This window comes from Scyliorhinus torazame, chromosome 30, assembly GCF_047496885.1.
Source record: "Scyliorhinus torazame isolate Kashiwa2021f chromosome 30, sScyTor2.1, whole genome shotgun sequence".
Classification (NCBI taxonomy): domain Eukaryota; kingdom Metazoa; phylum Chordata; class Chondrichthyes; order Carcharhiniformes; family Scyliorhinidae; genus Scyliorhinus; species Scyliorhinus torazame.
The window spans coordinates 21,707,013-21,728,994 of NC_092736.1; the positions used below are offsets into that span (position 1 = coordinate 21,707,013).

At 46.0% G+C, this 21,982-nt stretch overlaps 1 protein-coding gene across 7 annotated transcripts in view; it reads right to left on the reverse strand.

The window, feature by feature from the left end:
* LOC140404421 (RNA-binding protein, mRNA-processing factor 2a-like) overlaps nucleotides 1–21,982 on the reverse strand; it is a 78,030-nt gene that overhangs the window by 38,865 nt on the left and 17,183 nt on the right. For 4 of the 7 annotated variants that reach the window (XM_072492939.1, XM_072492940.1, XM_072492941.1 and 1 more), the window contains exon 2: nucleotides 486–617. The exons of the other annotated variants lie outside the window; for them this stretch is intronic. In XM_072492939.1, the coding sequence (XP_072349040.1) occupies nucleotides 486–617 (132 nt within the window). The remainder of the gene's footprint in view (nucleotides 1–485; nucleotides 618–21,982) is intronic. 7 annotated transcript variants of the gene reach the window in all.

Here is a 21,982-nt window from a genome sequence, read left to right on the forward strand (position 1 = left end):
AAGAACATGTACGTAGTACGTGCAATTAAACCTCCAATCTACTCATTTCGATGCACTCCCAAGGTCATTGCAAAGGCAGCCACATTCAAACCCAAAACCTTCAAGACAAAAATGTTGGGCTGAATGCTCAGCGTTTTAGATGGGTGTAAAAACGCAGCTTGTCCATCTGTTCAGTTGGAATGCCTTACAATGAGAAAAATCAAAGGCAATAATTTGTAACTGCTTGGAGAGTTAACCAATGGTTTACTACAGGAAAGAGCCCAACTGAATCTTCACAGGCAGAGACTGAACACATCAAGTCAGAGCTTTTCACTCCCAAAGCCAAAATTAAAAAGGCAGTCTGCTCATATCCAGGTAACTTACCAAAACACTGATCCACATTTTGAAAAGCAAGCTGAGCCAAGTCTCAGAATACAAGGGGGCGTATAGATATTAAAGTTATTGCTCTGGTTCCAATGACCATTCCGGGATACAAGAAAACAAACCTGGTCTGGATCGTTATTAGATAGGTCTGGAGTTGCAGATGGAAAATGGGAAGTCTTATCGCGAGAGTCTGATGGCGTGGGGTTACGGTGGTATCTCTGAATATCTCGAGGAGACAGGCCATCCGAAGGCATCTGAGGGGGTTTGAAGTAAAAAAAGGTGCAAATCGAGGTGTTTAAGTTAATCATGTGACAGCAATTAACTACAGATCTTTCTATGCACGAAGACAATTGGTGCCATCACAACAACAAAATTTCCAGAGACCAATGCTTGGGGGGTTGCAGGTTCAGCATTTGATAAATAAGCGGTTGCATTTTTTTTTTTTTTTATAAAGTAAATTTAGAATACCCAATTATCATTTTTCCAATTAAGGGGCAATTTAGCATGTCCAATCCACCTACCCTGCACATCTTTGGGTTGTGGGGGTGAAGCCCACGCAGACATGGGGAGAATGTGCAAACGCCACACGGACAGTGACCCGGGGCCGGGATTCGAACCCAGGCCCTCAGCGCCGCAGTCCCAGTGCTAGCCACTGCGCTGCCCTAGCTATTGCATTTTAACCACAAGATTGTGGCATTCATTGAATCACATTGTGCTGGAATCACATTTTTTTCGTTAGTCGTTCAGGAAAAAGCCTCAAAATCCCATGGCATGCTGGCCCCAATTTGCTTCCCAAAGGTTAAAACTCCATATTGTATAGGAAGTACAGTCAGTTTCAGATGCTGGATTAGCAATTGCACAAATTAGGCCCCTTTTTCGCTAGAAGTTAGGTTAACGGGTGACCTGATCAAAGTAGTCGAGATATAAACAGGGAAAGACAGGGTAAAGAGCGAAAAAGGAAGATCAGCTATTGTGACCCATGTACAGAAAAACAATTAGGACCTTCCAGTCCAAGTCAGACCTGTCATGATATGCAAACATGCAGCTAATGAACACAGAATAGGACACAACCAATGAGCAGTCAGGACACTCAGGGGTGGTATCTCACCATAAAAGGGAAGAGGCACTCACCCCACCTCTTTCCACAGACCAACATCTACAGAGTGAGACAGGGTGTATCCTCAGCATCACAGCACATGGCTTAGAGCAAGGCTGGTTCAATTAGACTGAGTTACTACATTTAGATTAGCAGAGTCGAACTCATTGAGAACTGTGCTAATAGTTCAATAAAACACATTGAACTCACTTCAAAGCCTGGAGCATCTTTTACTCAAAGCTGCATCAAGTGGCAGCTTGTGTTATTCCAAATTACATAAGGCCCAATGGAATTTTTATTAAAACATAGGATGCCCTTTTCACTCATCATGTCAAGTCACATTGTGCTTTGATTACTTGTTTTACGTCAAGCTTTGCAAATAATTCAACCAGAAAGCAGTCTAATTGGCTGCAGGATTAGACAATGTTTTGAACCTTGCCCGTCAACACAGAAAATGAATGAAATGAAATGCAAAATCGCTTATTGTCACAAGTAGGCTTCAAATGAAGTTACTGTGAAAAGCCCCTAGTCGCCACATTCCAGCACCTGTTCGGGGAGGCTGGTACGGGAATTGAACCGTGCTGCTGGCCTGCCTTCAAAGCCAGCGATTTAGCCCAGTGTGCTAAACCAGCCCCATGCTGGAGGGAGAAATAAAGGAATACATAAGCCATGCCAGTCAAAACCAAAATTATACCATGTACCAAAAAGGTGTATTCACCCTAATTTCTGCCGATGTAGTTACTGCCTCACTTTTTGTCCAGAGTAGCAACCACATTGAGAGCGTGAATGATTTGTTTTTCCTCCTCGAAACCAGAGATTACGAGTTGGATAATAGACGAGGGGTTCTTAAGTTGATCACACAGTGCAGCATTATTGAAGACCACATCATGAAATGGTGCAAAATTACAATCTTAAACAGCAGAATCTTACAACGGTGCATTGCAAAGTCTTTGATTTCGATTTCATGTTCAGTTTTGAGAGTGAGAAATGTGGTTCGCAAACTAGCTTCTTAAACCAGTAATGAATGACTTTTTAAAAAAGATTTGAGAAAAAGCCAACAAGAAATATAGAACAGATAGAAGTTTCGATAAGTATTGAAAAAAGAAAAAGAGGCATTGACCCCCCCCCCCAGGGAAGCAGAGATTGGAAAAGTAATTGTGAAAAAGGCACAAGTTTGTGTTTTGTCTTCACCATAGAAGATAAAAATCTCCCAAGAATACCTGGAAAAAACACAAGACAAAAATAGAAGTGAGGAATGTCAAAACAAAATCAATTAGGAAAAAAGGTATTGGGAATTAAGATTGATTAGCTAACAGGAAGCAGAGTCGACAATGGTTTTATTTTCAAATTGGCAAGCTGTGTGGGGCATCACAGGATCAGTACTGGGGCATTAGCTAGTTTAGTCCATATCAATGAACAGGATCGAATGTATGGTAACTGAATTTACTGATGGCAGATAGGTAGGAAGTAGAAAGCAAGTTATCAAGAGAACATGAAATATTTACAAAGGGATATAGATAGGAGCCAGTGGAGAGCATAATGTGGGAAAATGTGAACTGTATATTGACAAATGGAGCATGATTGGAGCTCTTCAATGCACAAGGAGGGGTGTGTGTGTTCTGGTACATGTATCAGGTGTTCCTGAGCATGTACTTGTACATAGTGATTAGGATGGCACATTGAATGTTGTCATTCATTACAAGGGGAATGGAATAAGAGATTGCGTGCCTTGGCAAGACTGGAACTACTGTGCAAAAATCTGGAGATTAGTTTTAAAAATATAATTGCATTATAAGCAGTTCAGAAGGTTCATTTGACAGATTCCTGGGAGGAAGGGGTAGTCACATACAAAAAAGGTTGAAGTTACACCCATTGGGTGTTTAATAATAATAATAATAATAGTCACAAGTAGGCTTACATTAACACTGCAATGAAGTTACTGTGAAAATCCCCCAGTCGCCACATTCTGGTGCCTGTTCGGGTACACAGAGGGAGAATTCAGAATGTCCAATCACCTAACAAGCAAGTCTTTCAGGACTTGGAGGAAACCGGAGCACCCGGAAGAAACCCACGCAGACACGGGGAGAACGTGCAGACTCCGCACAGACAGTGACCCAAGCCGGGAATCGAACCTGGGACCCTGGCGCTGGGAAGCAACAGTTTCACAAGAATGAGAGTTGATCGTAATGAAAATCTAAAAAAAAGGTCCAGAAGGGACAGGAGAGATGCGGAGAGAAAGTAGAACTACCAAAATTAGGGGTCTCCAAAAGACAGGAGGAGGATTTATTTCTGAAGCTTGTGTGGAGTGCTCAAACATTGCAGTTCAATTAACAATCTATATGTTATGGGTGGGGGGGGGGGGGGGGTGGAAAGCTAGCAGGAACGTGCAGTCAAGGACAAATCAAACCAGCCATGATCTTATTGGGTGGCAGACACCAGCCTGGCGGTCAGGCTATCTCGAGTGGTTTTCAAGAAAAAAAAAGAACACTCATCTTTAACCGGAACTTTTTTGGATAAGCAAAATTAGACTCCAGTGAGAAAGTGTTACCTTTGGTGAGGGCAAACCAAATCTTTCCTTCATCCAATTGCAACAGGTTCATATCCACTATGCTGGCTGTTAGCCAATTGAACAGGATTATCAAAATGGAAGTTGATTGCAAGTGGCGCTTTGAGCAGTTTACTGCAGTATTGCAAAATCCAGCTGGAAATGTGGTGTGCAGCCCTGGTCTCATTGCCACAAACATTCCTTGGAAGCTGCACCTCCAGTCTGTTCAGGCCCAAACTTCAGATTTACAGTCATTAGTAAAGGCACCATGGACAGACACTGAATCAGCCCCGTTTATATAGCCAATTGAGAACACTATTGTAAAAGCAACTCGAAACACAAAGTACCCTATTGCTGGGTAGCGCAGACTTTGTTGAAAAAGACACATGCTGCCAAAGCTTTTCATCTTGTACTCATCAGGACAAATACAAGAATGCCAAATTTCAAAAGGTAACAACAATTTATGCTGCACATTAAAAAAAAGTGCATGATTGGTCAAGGCAAGGCATTGTTATGGAGAATGCAAACAAGTCTGTCTGCCAACCTATCAGCATACTTCTGCAGTATAAACTGTTGCCCCTTTTGAAATTCGGTACTCTTGCATCTCTCCTAATGGAGCAAAACAAAAAAGGTTTCAACTGCACGTCACTTTCAGTAATAGTTTATTGTGGTTGTATAGTTATAGCAGTGTCAATACACAATGGAACACACGCATCTACAGGAGCAAAAGTACCAGATGAAAATTGAGGAGATGGAGGTGAAAAATCACACTGGATGTAACCATGCAGGTGAAATGCAGCACTAGTATTACAAGCAAAGCGAATCAAGCTGGATGTGCAACAAGACTTGAGCATTAGAACAATTAGTTCCAGTATGAAAATACCAGGAATGTGCTCTAAATGTACGCCACTGGTAATAACAATTTTTGCCCTAGTGTTGAGCAGGTTAGATCAAAAATTCCATCCTCTAATGTCTAGGAAACCAAGGACAGGCCTCCCAAAATTTTTCAGCTACGCAATAAAACAACAGCTATAGATCTGCTATTCTAGATGATGAAAACGAGGAATGAATAGTTGCTGTTTACTTCACCCAGTGCCAACATGGCTGGAAGAATGAGAATTTTGGCTTGCTTACACAGCATGTGAGCAGACTAGGAACAGCCTATATTTAGTATCACAAGGGTGAAGAGATACCTTGGACAGTAGAATGGTCTCAGGCAGACATGACTGCAACATAACCTGCAGCATCCAAGAACACAGAGCTGCCCACCCCCTAGGTCTTCCTGATGAGGTTGTCATGGCTAAACTTTGTAACTTGTTGAGAATTCAGAGACCTCAAATTATTAACATCTACATTAATAACTTGGATAGAAAAAGGGACCTAGAAGATCAGTTTGATGTAATGATACTTAATTTATTGTCACAAGTATTGTCACAAGTAGCCTTCAATGAAGTTACTGTGAAAAGCTCCTAGTTGCCACATTCTGGCATCTGTTCAGAGGCCGGTACAGAAATTGAACCCGCGCTGCTGCCTTGTTCTGCATTGCAAGTCAGCTATTTAGCCCAGTGTGCTAAACCAGCCTCTAGGGGAGGCTGGAGGACCAGGTAGGGGAGCGTGAGGAGGATAGAAAATATCTGAAAAAAAAAAAAAAAAAAACCAGAAGGGTTTATAGATCGGTTTGAGTGGGCAAAATTTGGCAGATGGAGTTTTAACCTGAGAATGGGGTTGGTAGTCCCCATGACAGGAAGCCAGAAGAATAATATTTAAATGGAGCTACTATGCAGAGCGAAAGGGATCCACACGTTACACTCCAATTAAGTTACTGTGTAAAGCCCCTAGGCGCCACACTCCGGCACCTGTTCGGGTACACAGAGGGAGAACTCACAATGTCCAATTCACCCAACAGCACATCTTTCGGGATTTGTGGGAGGAAACCGGACCACCCGGAGGGTCACCAGTACATGAAGAATCACAAAATAGTATACAGGTACAAGAAATTAGGAAGGGAAATTGAGCATGGGCCGTTATTGTCAGGAGAATGGGGATGGAAAGGCTTACTGCTACTGTACAGGGAATCGGTGAAACTACACCGATTTGTTATGTCCCTTTACAGGATGTTGATCCCACTGGCTAGGCCAACATTTACTGCCCAGCCCTACTTTCCCCTCAAGGTGATGGGGAGCTGCAGGTGTGGGTGCTGTTAGGGAAGATATACTTGATCAGAAGCATAGAACATAGAACAGTACAGCAGCCCTCGATGTTGGGCCGCGCATTGTCCGAAACCAAGATCAAGCTATCCCCTTCCCAGTCATTCTGGTGTGCTCCATGTGCCTATCCAATAATCGCAGTTCAGAGAAACCTCTCCTAGACCAATTCCTGGGTCCAAAGGGGTTGCCATAGAAGGAATACGTAGAGTAGGCCGGGCTTACACTCATTGGAGTTTAGAAGAATGAGGGGGGAGGCCTTATTGAAGCAGGGTAGATGCGGAGGAGCGGGAACAAAGGGAACAGTTAAGGGTCTTGTATTAAAGATGGAGGTGAGTTATTCTGATGGTGTGTTTGGAATCCTCTTCCAGAGAGCAGTGGAGGTTGGGCCTTTGAATAAAAGGCCAAGTTAGGGACACATTTTCGATCGACAAAACAGTTACAAGCAGATTAACCAGGATTTTAACTGAATGGAGTCGACATCAAGGGCCAAATGGCCTACTCACACAGGCCAGTAAAATTGGGCTGGAGACAAAGTCTGGCTCAACTATTATACCAGACATTTCTCCCACGTATTTGAGACACTCACACTGAATAAAGCCATGTTAGTCAAAAGCATCGATTTCACTCTTGTGCTACTAGAGGGACTAGTGGAGACAAATAGTCTAGTTGCATTTGAATGAGAGCTAAGCACGAGAGAAGAGGTGCATGTGTGTGGGAGAGAGAAATGGGGAAAGGAGGAGGGGGTTTGAATGCCTAAGTGTCAACGGGGGGGGGGGGGGGGGTGAATTGCGAGGGGGTGAATTGCGAGGGGGATCCCCGTGCTACTTTTATAAAGCGTCCTACTCCAGGATCCCCACCTCCTGTGACCCCATTGAGGCCAAAATTGCCATGACCTCCTCAGTAGGAGCTGCTTCAGGCAGGCACTTGAGGTATACACCTGTAGATGGTCAAACCAAAAAGAGTTTATTACAGCAGAAGACAGGCATAACATTGGTATGGAGTATCTGTGTACATGTGTTCACACCTCAGCTCGTACTATTGGTTGGAGTTCACGTGCACGCGCACAATTGGCTCAAACCCCTCCTTAAGGGACCACGTTACCGCACCCCTTCCCCCTTAATCCGTTACGGAACAAGATAACTATTTACAGAGTCACATTTCAGGGATAACAAAAAGGATTCACAGTAGGTCTCCATCTCACAACAGGTGGTCCATCACCTCCTGGAACAGTCGAGACTGCTGAAGCAGATAACGGTGTCCCAGATTCACCACAGGCAGGGCAGCTGCCTGAACCTCTCCTCCCATACGGAGACAGCCACTGGCGACATTAGGATCCACCCTCTGGACTAGAGGTTGCCAACCTCCCAACTCTCAATAATCCACATGCTTCACATGTCCTACCAGCCACTTAATGTAAGACAATAATCCCAGCCAAGCACGGTGGTCCCAAGGCGAAACTCCGGACCACGACTGGGTCTACTTCCTAGAATAACTGGTCTCCTTCCCAAGCCGGTCTGCTGCCCATTCCATGAATTGCCACCAAACCTTCCTGCTCTGGCCGTGCGTAATTTCGCTCCAGCTCAGATTAGGGCCCTCGAAGCAAGGCCACAGGGCATTCGGAACCGTCTGGGCCAACACCACCCCAATTCCATACGGCAAAGCACCGCGTGACAATCCAATAGGTTTTCTGGGGTCAAAATGGACTGAAAACATTCTAAGGCTGCAAGAGCTCACTTCAGAGGAACCTGTGGCTCCTTCCACTGCCACTGGTGTTTCTCCTTAAAAGCTTATAGTGGAGCCAATGTTGTGGCAGATTAGGGGTGAATCTCCCATAAGAGAAAAGATTAAACTAGGACATTTCTTGGAACAGAAACTTCCCAAACGGTGACCTCATCTTCAAGGGGGTGTAACCCGGTTGCATCCACTCAGAAGCCCAAATAGGTTACCCCTGTACCCTGAAGGGACATTCCTTCCTCAAGCAGACTCCCACATCACAGAAGTGCTTCCAACAGGTGTTCCTCCAGGGTGGTTCCTCTAACCAGCACCTCAAGAGATAAGCAATTACCTTTGGAGTACCTCTGGATCGGTGAGGTAGCAGTGCTAACCACTTGCATCTGCTGGAGCTGTGATTAAAAGCAAGGTCATCAGTGATTCTCGACACTGGGCAAATGTCATGGCCAATCCACCTAACCTGCACATCTCTGGACTGTGGGAGGAAACCAGAGCACCTGGAGGAAACCCACGTACACACACAGGGAGCACATGCAAATGCCACACAGACAGTCACCAGAGATCAGGTTGAACACAGGCCTCTGGCACGGTGAGGTAGCAGTGCTAACGACTCAAGTCTGCTGGAGACGTGATTAAAAGGTCAGTGATTCTTGGGAGAGTGTTTTGCAGATACCACCTGCTGCACATCGGAAGCCACTGCATTATCATAACAGTTTGATTCAAGGCACATCTGCAAGACCAAAGAATGCGGTGTGTTTTTGAGTGCAGCTGATGGAGCTAATGGGAGGGGCCAGGTCTGTCTGGACAAATTGACTTTGGGCGAGCTGAACGTGATCCCAAAAACGTTGGTCCCTCGCCAAGGACTTGCACCAAAATAAACAAGTAAAACCCTGGCTGTTGAACAGTGCATAAATGGTATGGGTTACCAATAGGAATGTATGTTTAAGTAAGTTGTTGTACCTCTTAACTGTAAAACTATTTCTTTGTTGTTGCCAACGTGCTAGTGTTCAAATCGAAGTTTTGGTCTTGTCATGTGAGTATACCTTTAAGACATGGGTGTTTATCAGTGATGTCAGAGTGTGGGTGGAGCTGGGCTGTGTCAGCTTTTACTTCTGTTTTAGGCTATTTGCTGCAGGGTGTATTTTAGTTCAGTTTTCAGTGTTGGAGCTGAAGCCAGACAGAGCAGGTGTACTGCTGTTCTCTCTGCCATGAAAAGACTATCACTTGATCATTTGGTGAATTCGGAATTCTAAATGTTCTCAGTAGTGAATGTAAACCTAATGTGCTTCTGTTAAAAGGTGTTGCTTTTGTCTTCTGGATGTTGTTTGGGAAGTTATTAAGGATTACTTAGTGTTGTATTCTTTGGGGGTTGTATTTGAATTGGTGGTTGCCAATGTTCACTGTAGGTTTTAAAAAGCTTAACTTGAGTTCATAGAATAAACATAGTTTTGCTTTAAAAAATACTTTCCCATTTCTGCTGTCCCACACCTGTAGAGTGGGCCGTGTGCTCCCCATACCACAATCTAGTAAAGTTGTGGGTCAGGTGAACTCCATGATACACTTGGTTCTCTAAACACTGGCAGGTCCACTGGTCAGTGTTACCAAATGCAAATAGAGTTCTAGTCCAGGATCGTAAACAAAATTAGGGTTCTGGACCGGACTCAAGTGTCTCAAAGCGTAAAACACATTGGATTGATCAGCAAAGAGGCACATGAGAAAAAGTTGTACCATGACTTCTTCCACCTTATTAGAAGCACATTTTTTCCTCCAATGAGAGACGTGCTATCAAAGCTTTTCATCTTGCACTTATCAGGACAGAATAGAACGCCAAATTTCAAAGGAAGCAACAATTTATACTGCAATAGAAAAAAGGGTGCTGATTGGTTGGTAGGCAAATTGGCAGACCCTCCATGGCAACATCTCGACCAATGTGTCAGGCAATTGTTCCCCCGTTTAATTCACAAACAGACAAAAAGCACAATGCCTGGACGTGCACCTTGTGTGCGCAGAGGACAGGTATGAATAAACACAACTTCGGGAGTCCAAGTGAGTCACATTGTGAGCAAGACTGTTGTGCGTGCAACCCTTAGCACAGCATTGGTCAGCAAGTGCCGTCCAATTATGGAATCACATCTAATGTTAAGCATGTTCAAAATTTTGCAAGCACGGGCTGTTAGTACAGCCAGTATGGAGCTCATCATGGAACAGCTGTATGATGTGCTGTTTGATCCAGCATTGAGACAGGCTTATCAACCTGGTATCATAACAGCCGCAATTCATATCACACGAGGTAGGCAGATCTGGTTCGTGGGGCTGCCGTCCTCATGTGGTATATGAATTTCTCCTGTTGCTAAGAGTGTAGCAGTGTGGAATGGCTAGCAGCACAAACGCTTGGCTTCCTGTTCAAACCTTGATTGGATGAAGACAGGGATGTTTGAGCTTCGTGGCAGCCATAAGCCCATTCGGCTGTGCGCACGATACAGAGCAAGCATTGGACAGGAGCAGAAGTGGGCCATTCAGCCCATCGAGTCTGCTCCACCATTCAATGAGATCATGACTGATCTGATGCGATTATCCTCAACTCCCACTTTCCCACCTTATCCCCATAACCCTCCCATTCCCTTACAGATTAGAAATCTGTCTATATGTCCACCTTCAACACGACCCAGCCTCTACAGCCCTTGCAAATTCCACGAGTCACTACCCTCTGAAGAAATTCCTCCTCATCGCGGTCTCAATTGGGTGACCCCTTCGATTGCGCCCCCTGGTCCAAGACTACCACAAGGGGAAACAGCCGCCCGCCCCCATCCAGTCATCCTCACCGAGAATCCAATGTGACTCAATAAGGTCGACTCTCATTCTTCTAAACTCCAGTGGGTACAGGCCCAACCTACTCAACCTCTCCTCCCTGCATACCAGGATCAACCCAGAGAGTAGTGCGGTAGCATAGTGGTTAGCACAGTTGCTTCGCAGCTCCAGGGTCCCAGGTTCGATTCGCAGCTTGGGTTACTGTGTGCGGAGTCTGCACGTTCTCCCCGTGTGCTCCGGTTTCTCCACCCCCCCCCAGTCCAAAGATGTGCGGGTTGTGGATTGGCCATGATCAATTGCCCTTGAAGTGTCCAAAAGTGCCCTTAGTGTTGGGTGGGGTTACTGGGTTATGGGGATAGGGTGGAGGCGAGGGATCGGGGAGGGTGCTCTTTCCAAGAGCTGGTGCCGACTCGATGGGCCGAATGGCCTCCTTCTGTACTGTAGAATCTATGAAATCTATGACCAGAGTAGTCTGTAACCTCCAGGATAGCTTCTCCAAGCTGCACCCCCCAAATGCTGATTCTTCCCCTCTCCCACTGTTCAAACTGGTACTTCCTATTACCAAGCATTTGCAGAGGTTTGCCTCTTCTACATCTGACAGTCCACTCTCGCTGCTCCCCCCCCTCCCCCACAATTAGGCTTGTGCTTGGAGATTAGCTTCTCGACCACATGCACCGACTTCTGAGAGCACACAAATCCCTTGGGCTGGGGTTTACACATGTGGGGGCCCCAGTTACGGGCAAGCCCACCGCTGCTTGGCTGGGTCGACCCACACCCAAGCCTATTTTTAAGGTCAGTTAGCTCAAGAGAGCACTGCCAGCTGAGCCACCAGGAGCGGTGGCCACTGCTGGGGCTGTAGGCCACCCAAGGGAGCACCAAGGCAGCCAGGTTAGAAGGCGCCTGGGGGAGACGTCAGCCATTGACAAAATACCCAGAGTCAGGTGGACGACACTAGTACCACCATGGCACCCAATTTCATGCCCTCCGCCTGTCCAGAAACGGTAAAATTCTACCCGAATTGATGTCCCCACTAAACAGAACTATCTAGGTCACTGGCACGGAGAATAGGCTTGGCCACAGAAGGACCAGATGGAGGCCTGATTGTGCCAACTAGACAGTACTGACCTCAAAACATGGAAGGCTGCCAGGTGGAAAGCACAGCAAGACAACATTTCTGAATTAATGCAAGCATGCCAACTTCATAGACATGAAGTAGTTTGCATTTGTGAAACATTGGCTCAGAAAAAGGTAAAAGGACAACAGAAAGAGTGTAAATTTTTTTTTTTTTTTTTTTAATTTTATAAAAGCTGAAGGGTTGCTTTTCCATCTCAAGGGATGATGTAACATTCTGATTGAATTCGACATCCAAATGCCCATATGGACACGTTGAGATATCATATTCGATTGAAACACAAGATCATGAGGGGTCATTGACAGGGTGGATGCAGAGGGGATGTTTCCTCTTGTGGAAGAATCTAGAACTAGGGGGGCCGTCACTGTTTAAAAATAGAAGGGACACCCATTTAAGACAAGGCGAGGAGAATTTATTTTCCAGAGGGTAGAGTCTTTGGAATTCCCATTCTCAAAGGCAGCGGAAGCAGGGTCTTTGATTATTTTTTCCTGCATGACAGCAGAAGGGAAAATGGTCGCACAATAGGCTACATCAACCCGAAAGCTCCTTCAGGATTAAACTAGTTAGATTGAAGAGTCAATTAGACTGGAAATTAGACCAGTGTTTTCACCCCACAGATGCCCCAAGGGTGGCAGTGGTCAGCACTCTTGCCTCAGCACCAAGGACTCTGGTTCAGCATCAGCTGACCGTGTGGGGAGACCTGGTTCAAGAATAGAAGTATTTATCCACCAATACGTTCAGGTAGATTTCCAAAGCGCTTCCGGCATATCCATTAGCCCCATCAAAGCACGTGTTCAATCTTGTATCTATATCCAAACCTTCACTTGGGAGTATCAATCTATTGAGCCTCCCCTCACAACTAAAGACTTTCACCATCTCCTGCACATTTAACAGAACTTTAATCTCCATGAGAAAAAAAAAGGACAAACTGCAACAGCACCGCTAAGCCAAAAGATCTCATTTATAGCAATCAATTTGCTACCTGGTGATCTTAGCTATACAACCCAAAACCTGACCAACCAGAGGCTGGTTGTGAAATTGACAAGACTATTAATCCCCCGATCGTTAGTTACCCTTAAATGGGCATCCCTGCATGATAAGAGACTGGAATTTCTCTAGCCTCTAACGCAGGATGCCATTTAAGGCAGACAAGCTTACACAGCCACCCCCATTCCCAATCTTCCCAACTCATCTTAAACTTGCAATCTTTAATCAAAGTCACTTGATCCTGGTTCACGTCAGCCCCAATACATGTTGCAGCATTTACACCCTCAGAAGCAAAAAGACGACATTGGAATGTCTATTATTGCCATGAGCAGAAATGCGCGTTCTTAAAAATCAGCTTCTCACTCTACAAGCAATGCACACTATTAAACTTTGATTAATCATAAGATTATTTTTCACATTCAAGTCAAACCTCCCTAAAAGCACAGTGGGTGTACCTACACCACATGGGTTAGTAGCAGGGATGAATGAAAAACGCTGCCCTTTCCAGCAATGTCAACTTGTTTAGCTTCTAGATCATTCCCCCAAACAGCTTTGCTCCACCAGTTGATTTCAGTTAGGGTTCGGAGTTTTATAGCATGGAAAAGTTTACAGCATGGAAAGAGGCCATTCGGTCCATCATATCTCACCGGCCATAAAACACCATTCTATTCTAATCCCATTTCCCAGCACTTGGCCTGCAGCCTTGTATGCTTGGTGTTTCAAGTGCTCAAGTAAATGCTTCTTAATGTTATCAGGGTTCCAGCCTCCACCACTCTTCAGGCAGCGAGTTCCAGATTCCCAAATCCCCTGGTTATTTTGACCCCTCCACTAAAAAAAATAGGGGGAAAAGGTTTTTTTTGCTAACTACGTCCCTCAACTTTACACCACTTGATCATGCCTCCGCCTTCTCTGCTCGAAGGAAACCAAGCCCAGCCTAACCATAACGGAAACCCTCCAGCCCAGGCAACATCCTGATGATTCTCTTCTGCACCCTTGCTCCTACAATCACATCCTTCCTATAGCGTGGCGATCACAAACGGCACACGGTACACTAGCTGTGGCCCAACGAGGGATCGATACAATTCCATCATAACCTTCCTGCCCTCAAATTCTACATCTCAAGGTTGCCTAGCAACAGCGCCTGATGAAAGTGATGGGATTAGGCTTACAAAAAGGGCCACTTGAGACATATTGGAGGGTAACAAAGTAGCGTTCAGACCACATGGCCAACCGTACTTCCCAAATCATTCCATCCAGTAACACTTCCTGTTTCGCCCACTCTAAATAGGGTACAATAGAGTAAAGTCCATACTCAGCACACGTTCACCGTTCAATTCAAAGGTTTGCTACAAATTGCAGAGATTTACTTGAACAAGTTCTGCAGAAGGATCATTTAGAACCAAAACGTCAACTCGGCCACTCTTCACAGATGCTGCCAGACCGGAGTTTATCCACATGTTTAATGGCAGATTTACGTATTTGCGACTAAAAGGCAGGCTACTCCTGCTATAAACTAAGCCTATTATTGAATATATAATAGTGCAGAAATGACGTCAGAAACTTTAAGCTACTTCTAAATCGGATCAGCAAGATGTATAAAAGAAACAAACTTCGGAAGCCAAGGACCAAATGCTAATTTTTAATAGCTCGACAAGTTACCATGAGGATTCCCGTCATGTGCAATATTTTCTAAACCGATTAAACATCACCAAATAGACTTAAACTTCCATGTTTCAGGAAAAGCTCAAGTCTCTTTTGCTAAAAGAAGGCACAAGTTTGTGAAAAGCATTCATTCTTCAACAGCAATACACTCTTGGAAAGGATAGCAATGGAATCAACCGCAACTAATCGTTCAGGCTCTTGGTTATGTGTAATAGAAACACCAGAGGCGGGATTCTCCGACCCCGTGCCAGGTCGGAGAATCGCCGGCGGGCCGCGCAAATTGCGCCATGCCACCCCAACGACGGCACGCGTTTCTCCACAGAGCGGAGAATCGGCACCATTTGGCGCCGGCGAGGTTGGCACGGTGCCGGTAGCGGGCCACGTGGCCGGCCCGCCGATTCTCTGGCCTGGATGGGCCAAGCAGCCACAAGAAAAGAGCAGAGTCCCATCACCGCCGTTCTAACCTGCTCTGGGCCGGCGGGACCGTGGCGTGCAAGGGTCGGGTGGCGACAGCCTCCGATGTGGCCTGGCCCCCGATCGGGGCCCACCAATCGGCACACCGGCCCGAGGCTGGGGGCCTCCTTTCCTACGTGCCGGCTCCTGTAGTCCTGCACCATGTTGCGTCAGGGCCAGCGCGTTGAAAGAGGCCACTGTGCATGTCCTCACTGGCGCCGGCGCAACTGCGCATGCACGGATCCTGCGGCACACAGTTCGCACCGGGTCCTGCAGCTGGAGCGCCGCAAACCGTTCCAGCGCCATGCTGGCCCGGCCCCCTGTAGGGGCCAGAATTAATCGTGGGAGCGGCCCATTCACGCCGTCGTAAAACGCAATGGCGTTTATGGCGCTGTGGACACTGCCGCGGGATGGGAGAATCCCACCCAGGTTCTTTCTCCTCGAGTCGACGTTCAACGAGAAGTCTGGGAATCACGGCAATTCTGCAGGCCAAGGAGGATTCAGTTCCACAATCCCTGCAACACCAAAACCAAACGGAACCAAATATTCTCGAGATTATTGTTAATTTGGCAATGATTGAATGAGCAGAGGGACTGCCCAGGATAGAGGGGATGGCAGCCCGCACGTTAACCTGTCCTGCATTGCCAGATATTGTAGACTAACTCCGCCAGTTAAGAGCAGGCAGTAGGATAGACACACGAGAGAAATTGGACTGAGGGGCCTGCATTCACTGGAATTCAGAAGAATGAGGGGACCCAATTGAAACGTACAAAATTCAGACAGGGCCTGGACTGACTGAGTGCAGGAATGTTGTTACCTCTGGCTTGCGGGGGGGGGGGGGGGTCGTTGGTTGTCTAGAACCAGTGGTCACAGTCCCAGGATATGAGGTACACAAATTTAGGACTGAGATTTCATCACTCAAGGGTGGTGAACATGTAGAATTCCCCGTTACAGAAGGCTGTGAAGGCCAAGTCACCGAATTTAGTTAAGGAGCTGGCAAGGGGAAAGTGCGAGAGTACAATGTTGAGAGAGAGGATCAGCCATAACCCCTTTGAATGGCGCAGCAGGCTCGAGGAGCCAAATAGCCTACTCCCGCACAGGTCTATATTTCCGGTTTGGATAATCTTTATTGTATAACCTATATTATTATAATCTTTATTATGGTCACAAATAGGAATCCCCCGAGTCGCCACACTCCGGCACCTGATTCGGGTACACAGGGGGAATTCAGAATGTCCAGTTCACCGAACAGCACGTCTTTTAGGGACTCGTGAGAGAGGAAACCGGAGCACCCGGAGGAAACCCACGCAGACGCGGGGAGAACGTCCAGACTCCGCACAGACAGTGACCCAAGCCGGGAATCGAACCCAGGACTCTGGCGCTGTGGAGCAACAGTGCTAACCACTGATACCATGCCATCCGATACACACCCAAAGGGCGAGGTGGGTAGATGCACAAGCAGGTAGAGCAATGGCAAATTTAATTAAGCTTGGAGAGACCAAAAGTCCAGATAGCGGCTGATACCAACTGATTGTTCAGAGGATGTAACAAGCAGAATGGGCGAGAGGGGGACCAGTCGATGTACTGAACCTGGATTTCCAAAGGTCTTTTCATTAAAAAGGGTTTACTACACAAGAATGTCTGGCACTGGGGGCAATGCATCAGCACAAGGTGCCATCGCAGTGCTGATGCCTCAACTATATACAATCTAAATGAATCAATCTAAATGAATCATACAAAAAGGAACAAACTATATTGTAGCCAAATTTGCAGCCGATACAAAAAAAAAAAAAAAAGAGAAAGCAAGTCGGAGGTTAAAGAGTCTGAACAGAAATTTGGCAGGTAGAACATAACCTGGAAAAATATGGGTCGCTGTCAAAAGCAGATTTAAAGGGGGAATCTGGGTGTCTTTGTCCATGAAATACAAGAGTTCGGATTGAGGAAGGCAAATGGAATGTTGGCATTTATTGCAGGTGGTTGGAATGGTCACTTGGTGCGGAAGGAGTATCGCTGAGAAAAAAGATGTCGAAGTTTTTCAACTTGCACTCATCAGGTCAGATGTAAGAATACCAACCTATTTGAGGGGTGCAAGACAAAAAGCATCAACAGCAGGTCTTTTTTTTTTTTCAGCGATACAAAAGTAGGGAAGTCTTGTAACAACTGTATAGAGCATTGGAGAGACCACTCCATCCCTCTACTTGACTGGAAGCAGTTCAGGGAAGGTTCGTTCCTTGGATGAAAGGTTTTCCTTAGGAGGAATAGAAAGCCTTATGGAAAGAAGATGGAGAGATGCATGTTTCGCCTCTTGGGAGGAAAATCAAAACTAGGGGAGTGGGGGCAGGGCTGGCACATTTTTCACAAAATAAGCAGTCTTCCATTTGAAACAGATTCAGAGAAATTTCCTCTCAAGAGGGTCTTTAGTCAGTGAAATTCTCTCTTCCCCAGGCAGCCATGGAGGCAGAGTCAGAGTATATTCAAGGCTCAAGTTAAATAAATCCTTATGCACAAGAGGAAGTTTGAGGGTTATGCAGGCAGGCAAGGAGCATTATCAAATCGGTATCAGAACAACCAAGATCTTATTTAATGGCAGCTCGAAGCAGGTTTGGATGGGCTGAATGGCCTGCCCCTTGCCCCGTTTCATATGATCTGATGGTATAATTTGTCGCTCGGGGTTACAGCCCAAAAATAAGCTATGCGGTAAAACTAATCCAAGCTCCCAGTCATCTCCCAAACCGATTAACATATCAGTCTCTTCCTTCAGGTCCAAAGCCAACTCATCACATTATCTGGTCATTGTACTTGCTGCTGTCGATGGAGAAATTGCTTGCCCTGCGTGCTACATTGCAAAGAGACAACACTTTGCTTTGGGCTTCCAAAGCACGGGGTGGTGGTGGGGGGGGTGGGGGGGGGAAAACAATAAATAAATGCCAAGTTCTTCTTTTTGGAAGAGACTGGAGTTCAATCAGAGTGTTATTATCCAGCATAAAACGTCACAGCTGCCCCCTGACCCAAAAGGCCAAGCCACTACTGCCGCCCACTCCAGTCTAAAAGGCCAAGTGGTAAATGAGACATGAAATAGCTTGCTGTGCGCGCATTTCACCCAAAACAGAAAACGTTACTGCGAGTGCAAAAGTATTTAGATTAAAATCAACAGTTCAAAAAGCTGTTACGACTTGCAAGTCAATTTATGGAAGTTCTGATCCAAAAATAGCATTTTTGGCAGTGTAGTTTAAATCTCCTGTGAATCATCTGTACCAGTCTTATTCTGCTCGATAAGCAGACTGCCCGAGCACAGCCAAGTTTACATGCACATTAGATATAGCCATGTATGGATATTTCAGTTGTACAAGGAGGTTTGGTAGATAAGACTTAAAGAGCATTACCAGTTATGGTAATACTGGCATCAGAAATCCAGACCTTGAGCTTAGTTTAAAAGCAACGCAGACAAGTCTTGCACATGCAAATCTTTCAACCGTTTACTGCGTTTTGGGGCAATGGAAGGTGCACAAATCGAGATGGAAGGGACATTTAGCATCGAGATTCTAACATAGCTGGTTAGCAGCACAGAATGTGGCTATTTTGATCCAATGCATGTGCTCAGGCGGCACGGTAACACTGTAGCTTCATGGCTCCAGGGTCCCAGGTTCGATTCCCGGCTTAGGTCACTTGTCTGTGTGGAGTCTGCACGTTCTCCCCGTGTGTGCGTGGGTTTCCTCCGGGTGCTCCGGTTTCCTACCACAGTCCAAAGATGTGCAGGTTAGGTGGATTGGTCACACTAAATTGCCCATAGTGTCCAAAAAGGTTGGTGGGGTTACTGGGTTACGGGGATAGGGTAGGGTGCTCTTTCCAGGGGCCAGTGCAGACTCTATGATTATGACCATAAGACCATAGGACATAGGAGCAACAAAAGGAGCATATTAGGTCACTCGGCCCATCGAGTCTGCTCCACTATTCAATCATGGCTGATATGTTTCTCATCCCCATTCTCCTCCCTTTTCCCCATAACCCCTTCATTAATCAAGAACCTATCTCGGTCTGAAAGACAGTGATTTGGCCTCCACAGCCTTCTGCGGCAAAGAATTCCACAGATTCACCACCCTGTGGCTGAAGAGATTCCTCCTCATCGCTGTTTCAAAGAATCATTCCTTTAGTCTGAGACGGTGTCCTCTGGTTCTAGTTTTTCCTACAAGTGGAAACATCCTCTCCACGTCCACTCTATCCAGGCCTCGCAGTATCCTGTAAGTTTCAATAAGATTCCCCGCCCCCCTCATCCTTCTAAACTCCAACGAGTACAGACCCAGAGTCCTCAAACCGTTCCTCATACGACAAGCCCTTCATTCCAGGGATCATTCTTGTGAACCTCCTCTGCACCCTTTCCAAGGCCAGCACATCCTTTCTTAGATATGGGGCCCAAAACTGCTCACAATACTCCAAATGGCGTCTGACCAGAGCCTTATACAGCCTCAGAAGTACATCCCTGCTCTTGTATTCTAGCCCTCTCGACATGAATGCCAACATTGCATTTGCCTTCCTGACTGCCGACTGAACCTTAAGAGAACCGTGAACAAGGACTCCCAAGTCCCTTTGTGCTTCTGATTTCCTAAGCATTTCCTCGTCTAGAAAATAGTCTATGCCTAAATTCCCCCTTCCAAAGTGCATAACCTCACTTTTCCACATTGTAGATTTGCCACTACATTGCCCACTCTCCTAGCTGGTCCAAATCCTTCTGCTTCCCTTGGGCTTCCTCAATACTACCTGTCCCTCTACAGATCTTTGTAGCATCTGCAAACATAGCAAAAGTGCCTTCAGTTCCTTCTTCCAGATCATTAATGCCATGATGACTCTTGGCGATAATGCACCAAAACTAAAAGAACAATGTTTGCCTGGTTGGCAGTTACGCCACCCTAGTGCACAGACAAGTAGTCAGTTTCAGCACCCAGAGAGCAACAGCTCCCATGAGATCTCACAGCACTGGACGGAAATGTCAGCTGGCTCTATGGCAACTAGAGCCCCACTTTGGAATGTACTCCCAGTCCCTTCAACTGCTCAGCTGACCTTTTTCTGCAGCATGGGACTCAATCCGACGAGTGATGTGGAAACCTACTGCAGTAGAGTGCAAAGATTCGAGACTGGGCACCGGAGTTTATCAATTAAAAAAGGGGTTTTTAAAAAAATAAATAAAATTACTCTGAATTTGGCCATGAATGAGAATTTGCCAGCTTGCTGGTAAAGGGCAGTACAGTGGCAGTGGTTAGCACTGTTGCTTCACAGCGCCAGGGTCCCGGGTTCAATTCCCAGCTTGGGTCACTGTCTGTGCGGAGTCTGCACGGGTTCCACAAGTCCTGAAAGACGTGCTTGTTAGGTCATTTGAACATTCTGAATTCTCCCTCGTGTGTATCCGAACAGGTGTCAGAATGTGGCGGCAAGGGGCTTTTCACAGTAACTTCATTGCAGTGTTAATTTCATAGAACTTAGTGCAGGAGACCATTCAGCCCATCGTGTGCGCACCAGCCCTTGGAAAGAGCACCCTACTTGAGCCTCACGCCTCCATCCTACCCCCAGAACCCAGTAACCCCACCTAACCTTTTTTGGGCACCAAGGGCAATTTAGAATGGCCAATCCACCAAACCTGCACATCTTTGGACTGTGGGGAAGAAACTGGAGCACCCGGAGGAAACCCACGCACACACGGGGAGAACGTGCAGACTCCGCACAGACAGTGATCTAAGCCGGGAGTCAAACATGGGACCAGAGACCCTGGAATGGTGAAGAAACTGTGCTAACCACTGTTACCGAGCTGCCCATTAATATAAGCCTACTTATGACAATAAAGATTATTAAATATAGGATCAGATGCAAGCACTTGATGCTTATAAAAAATGTCAGATACAACTTCCAGCCGCCTTAAAGAAGTTAAATATCCTGATTCGCAAAATAGGGAAAGCTCGAAAGAGAAATCCCAAAGTCATGAACAATTTAAAAGTGATGAAAGTCCTAAAGACTGACCAAACAGGGACGATGGGAGACTTTGGATAAGGACAACAGGATTATGGATGAGTTTGAGGACACTGAAGTGTTGAACAAACTTTCATGTCTTAATAAGCATGTACGCTACTACAGAAAATACAGAGGCATAGGATTCAGGGTGATTTAGCAGTTTGGATCAGAAATTGGCTGGCTGGAAGAAGGCAAAGGGTGGTGGTTGATGGGAAATGTTCAGACTGGAGTCCAGTTACTAGTGGTGTACCACAAGGATCTGTTTTGGGGCCACTGCTGTTTGTCATTTTTATAAATGACCTGGAGGAGGGCGTAGAAGGATGGGTGAGTAAATTTGCAGATGACAGTTGTGGACAGTGCAGAAGGATGTTACAAAAGTTACAGAGGGACATAGATAAGCTGCAGTGCTGGGCTGAGAGGTGGCTAATGGAGTTTAATGCAGAAAAGTGTGAGGTGATTCACTTTGGAAGGAATAACAAGAAGACAGAGTACTGGGCTAATGGTAAGATTCTTGGCAGTGTGGATAAGCAGAGAGATCTCGGTGTCCATGTACATAGATCCCTGAAAGTTGCCACCCAGGTTGAGAGGGTTAAGAAGGCATACATACAGTGTGTTAGCTTTTATTGGTAGAGGGATTGAGTTTCGGAGCCATGAGGTCATGTTGCAGTTGTACAAAACTCTGGTGCGGTCGCATTTGGAGTATTGTGTGCAATTCTGGTCGCCGCATTATAGGAAGGATGTGGAAGCATTGGCAAGGGTGCAGGGGAGAGTTACCAGAATGTTGCCTGGTATGGAGGGAAGATCTTATGAGGAAAGGCTGAGGGACTGGAGGCTGTTTTCGTTAGAGAGAAGGTTAAGAGGTGACTTAATTGAGGCATACAAGATGATCAGAGGATTGGATAGGGTGGACAGTGAGAGCCTTCTTCCTCAGATGGTGATGTCTAGCACGAGGGGACATAGCTTTAAATTGAGGGGGGATAGATATAGGACAGATGTCAGAG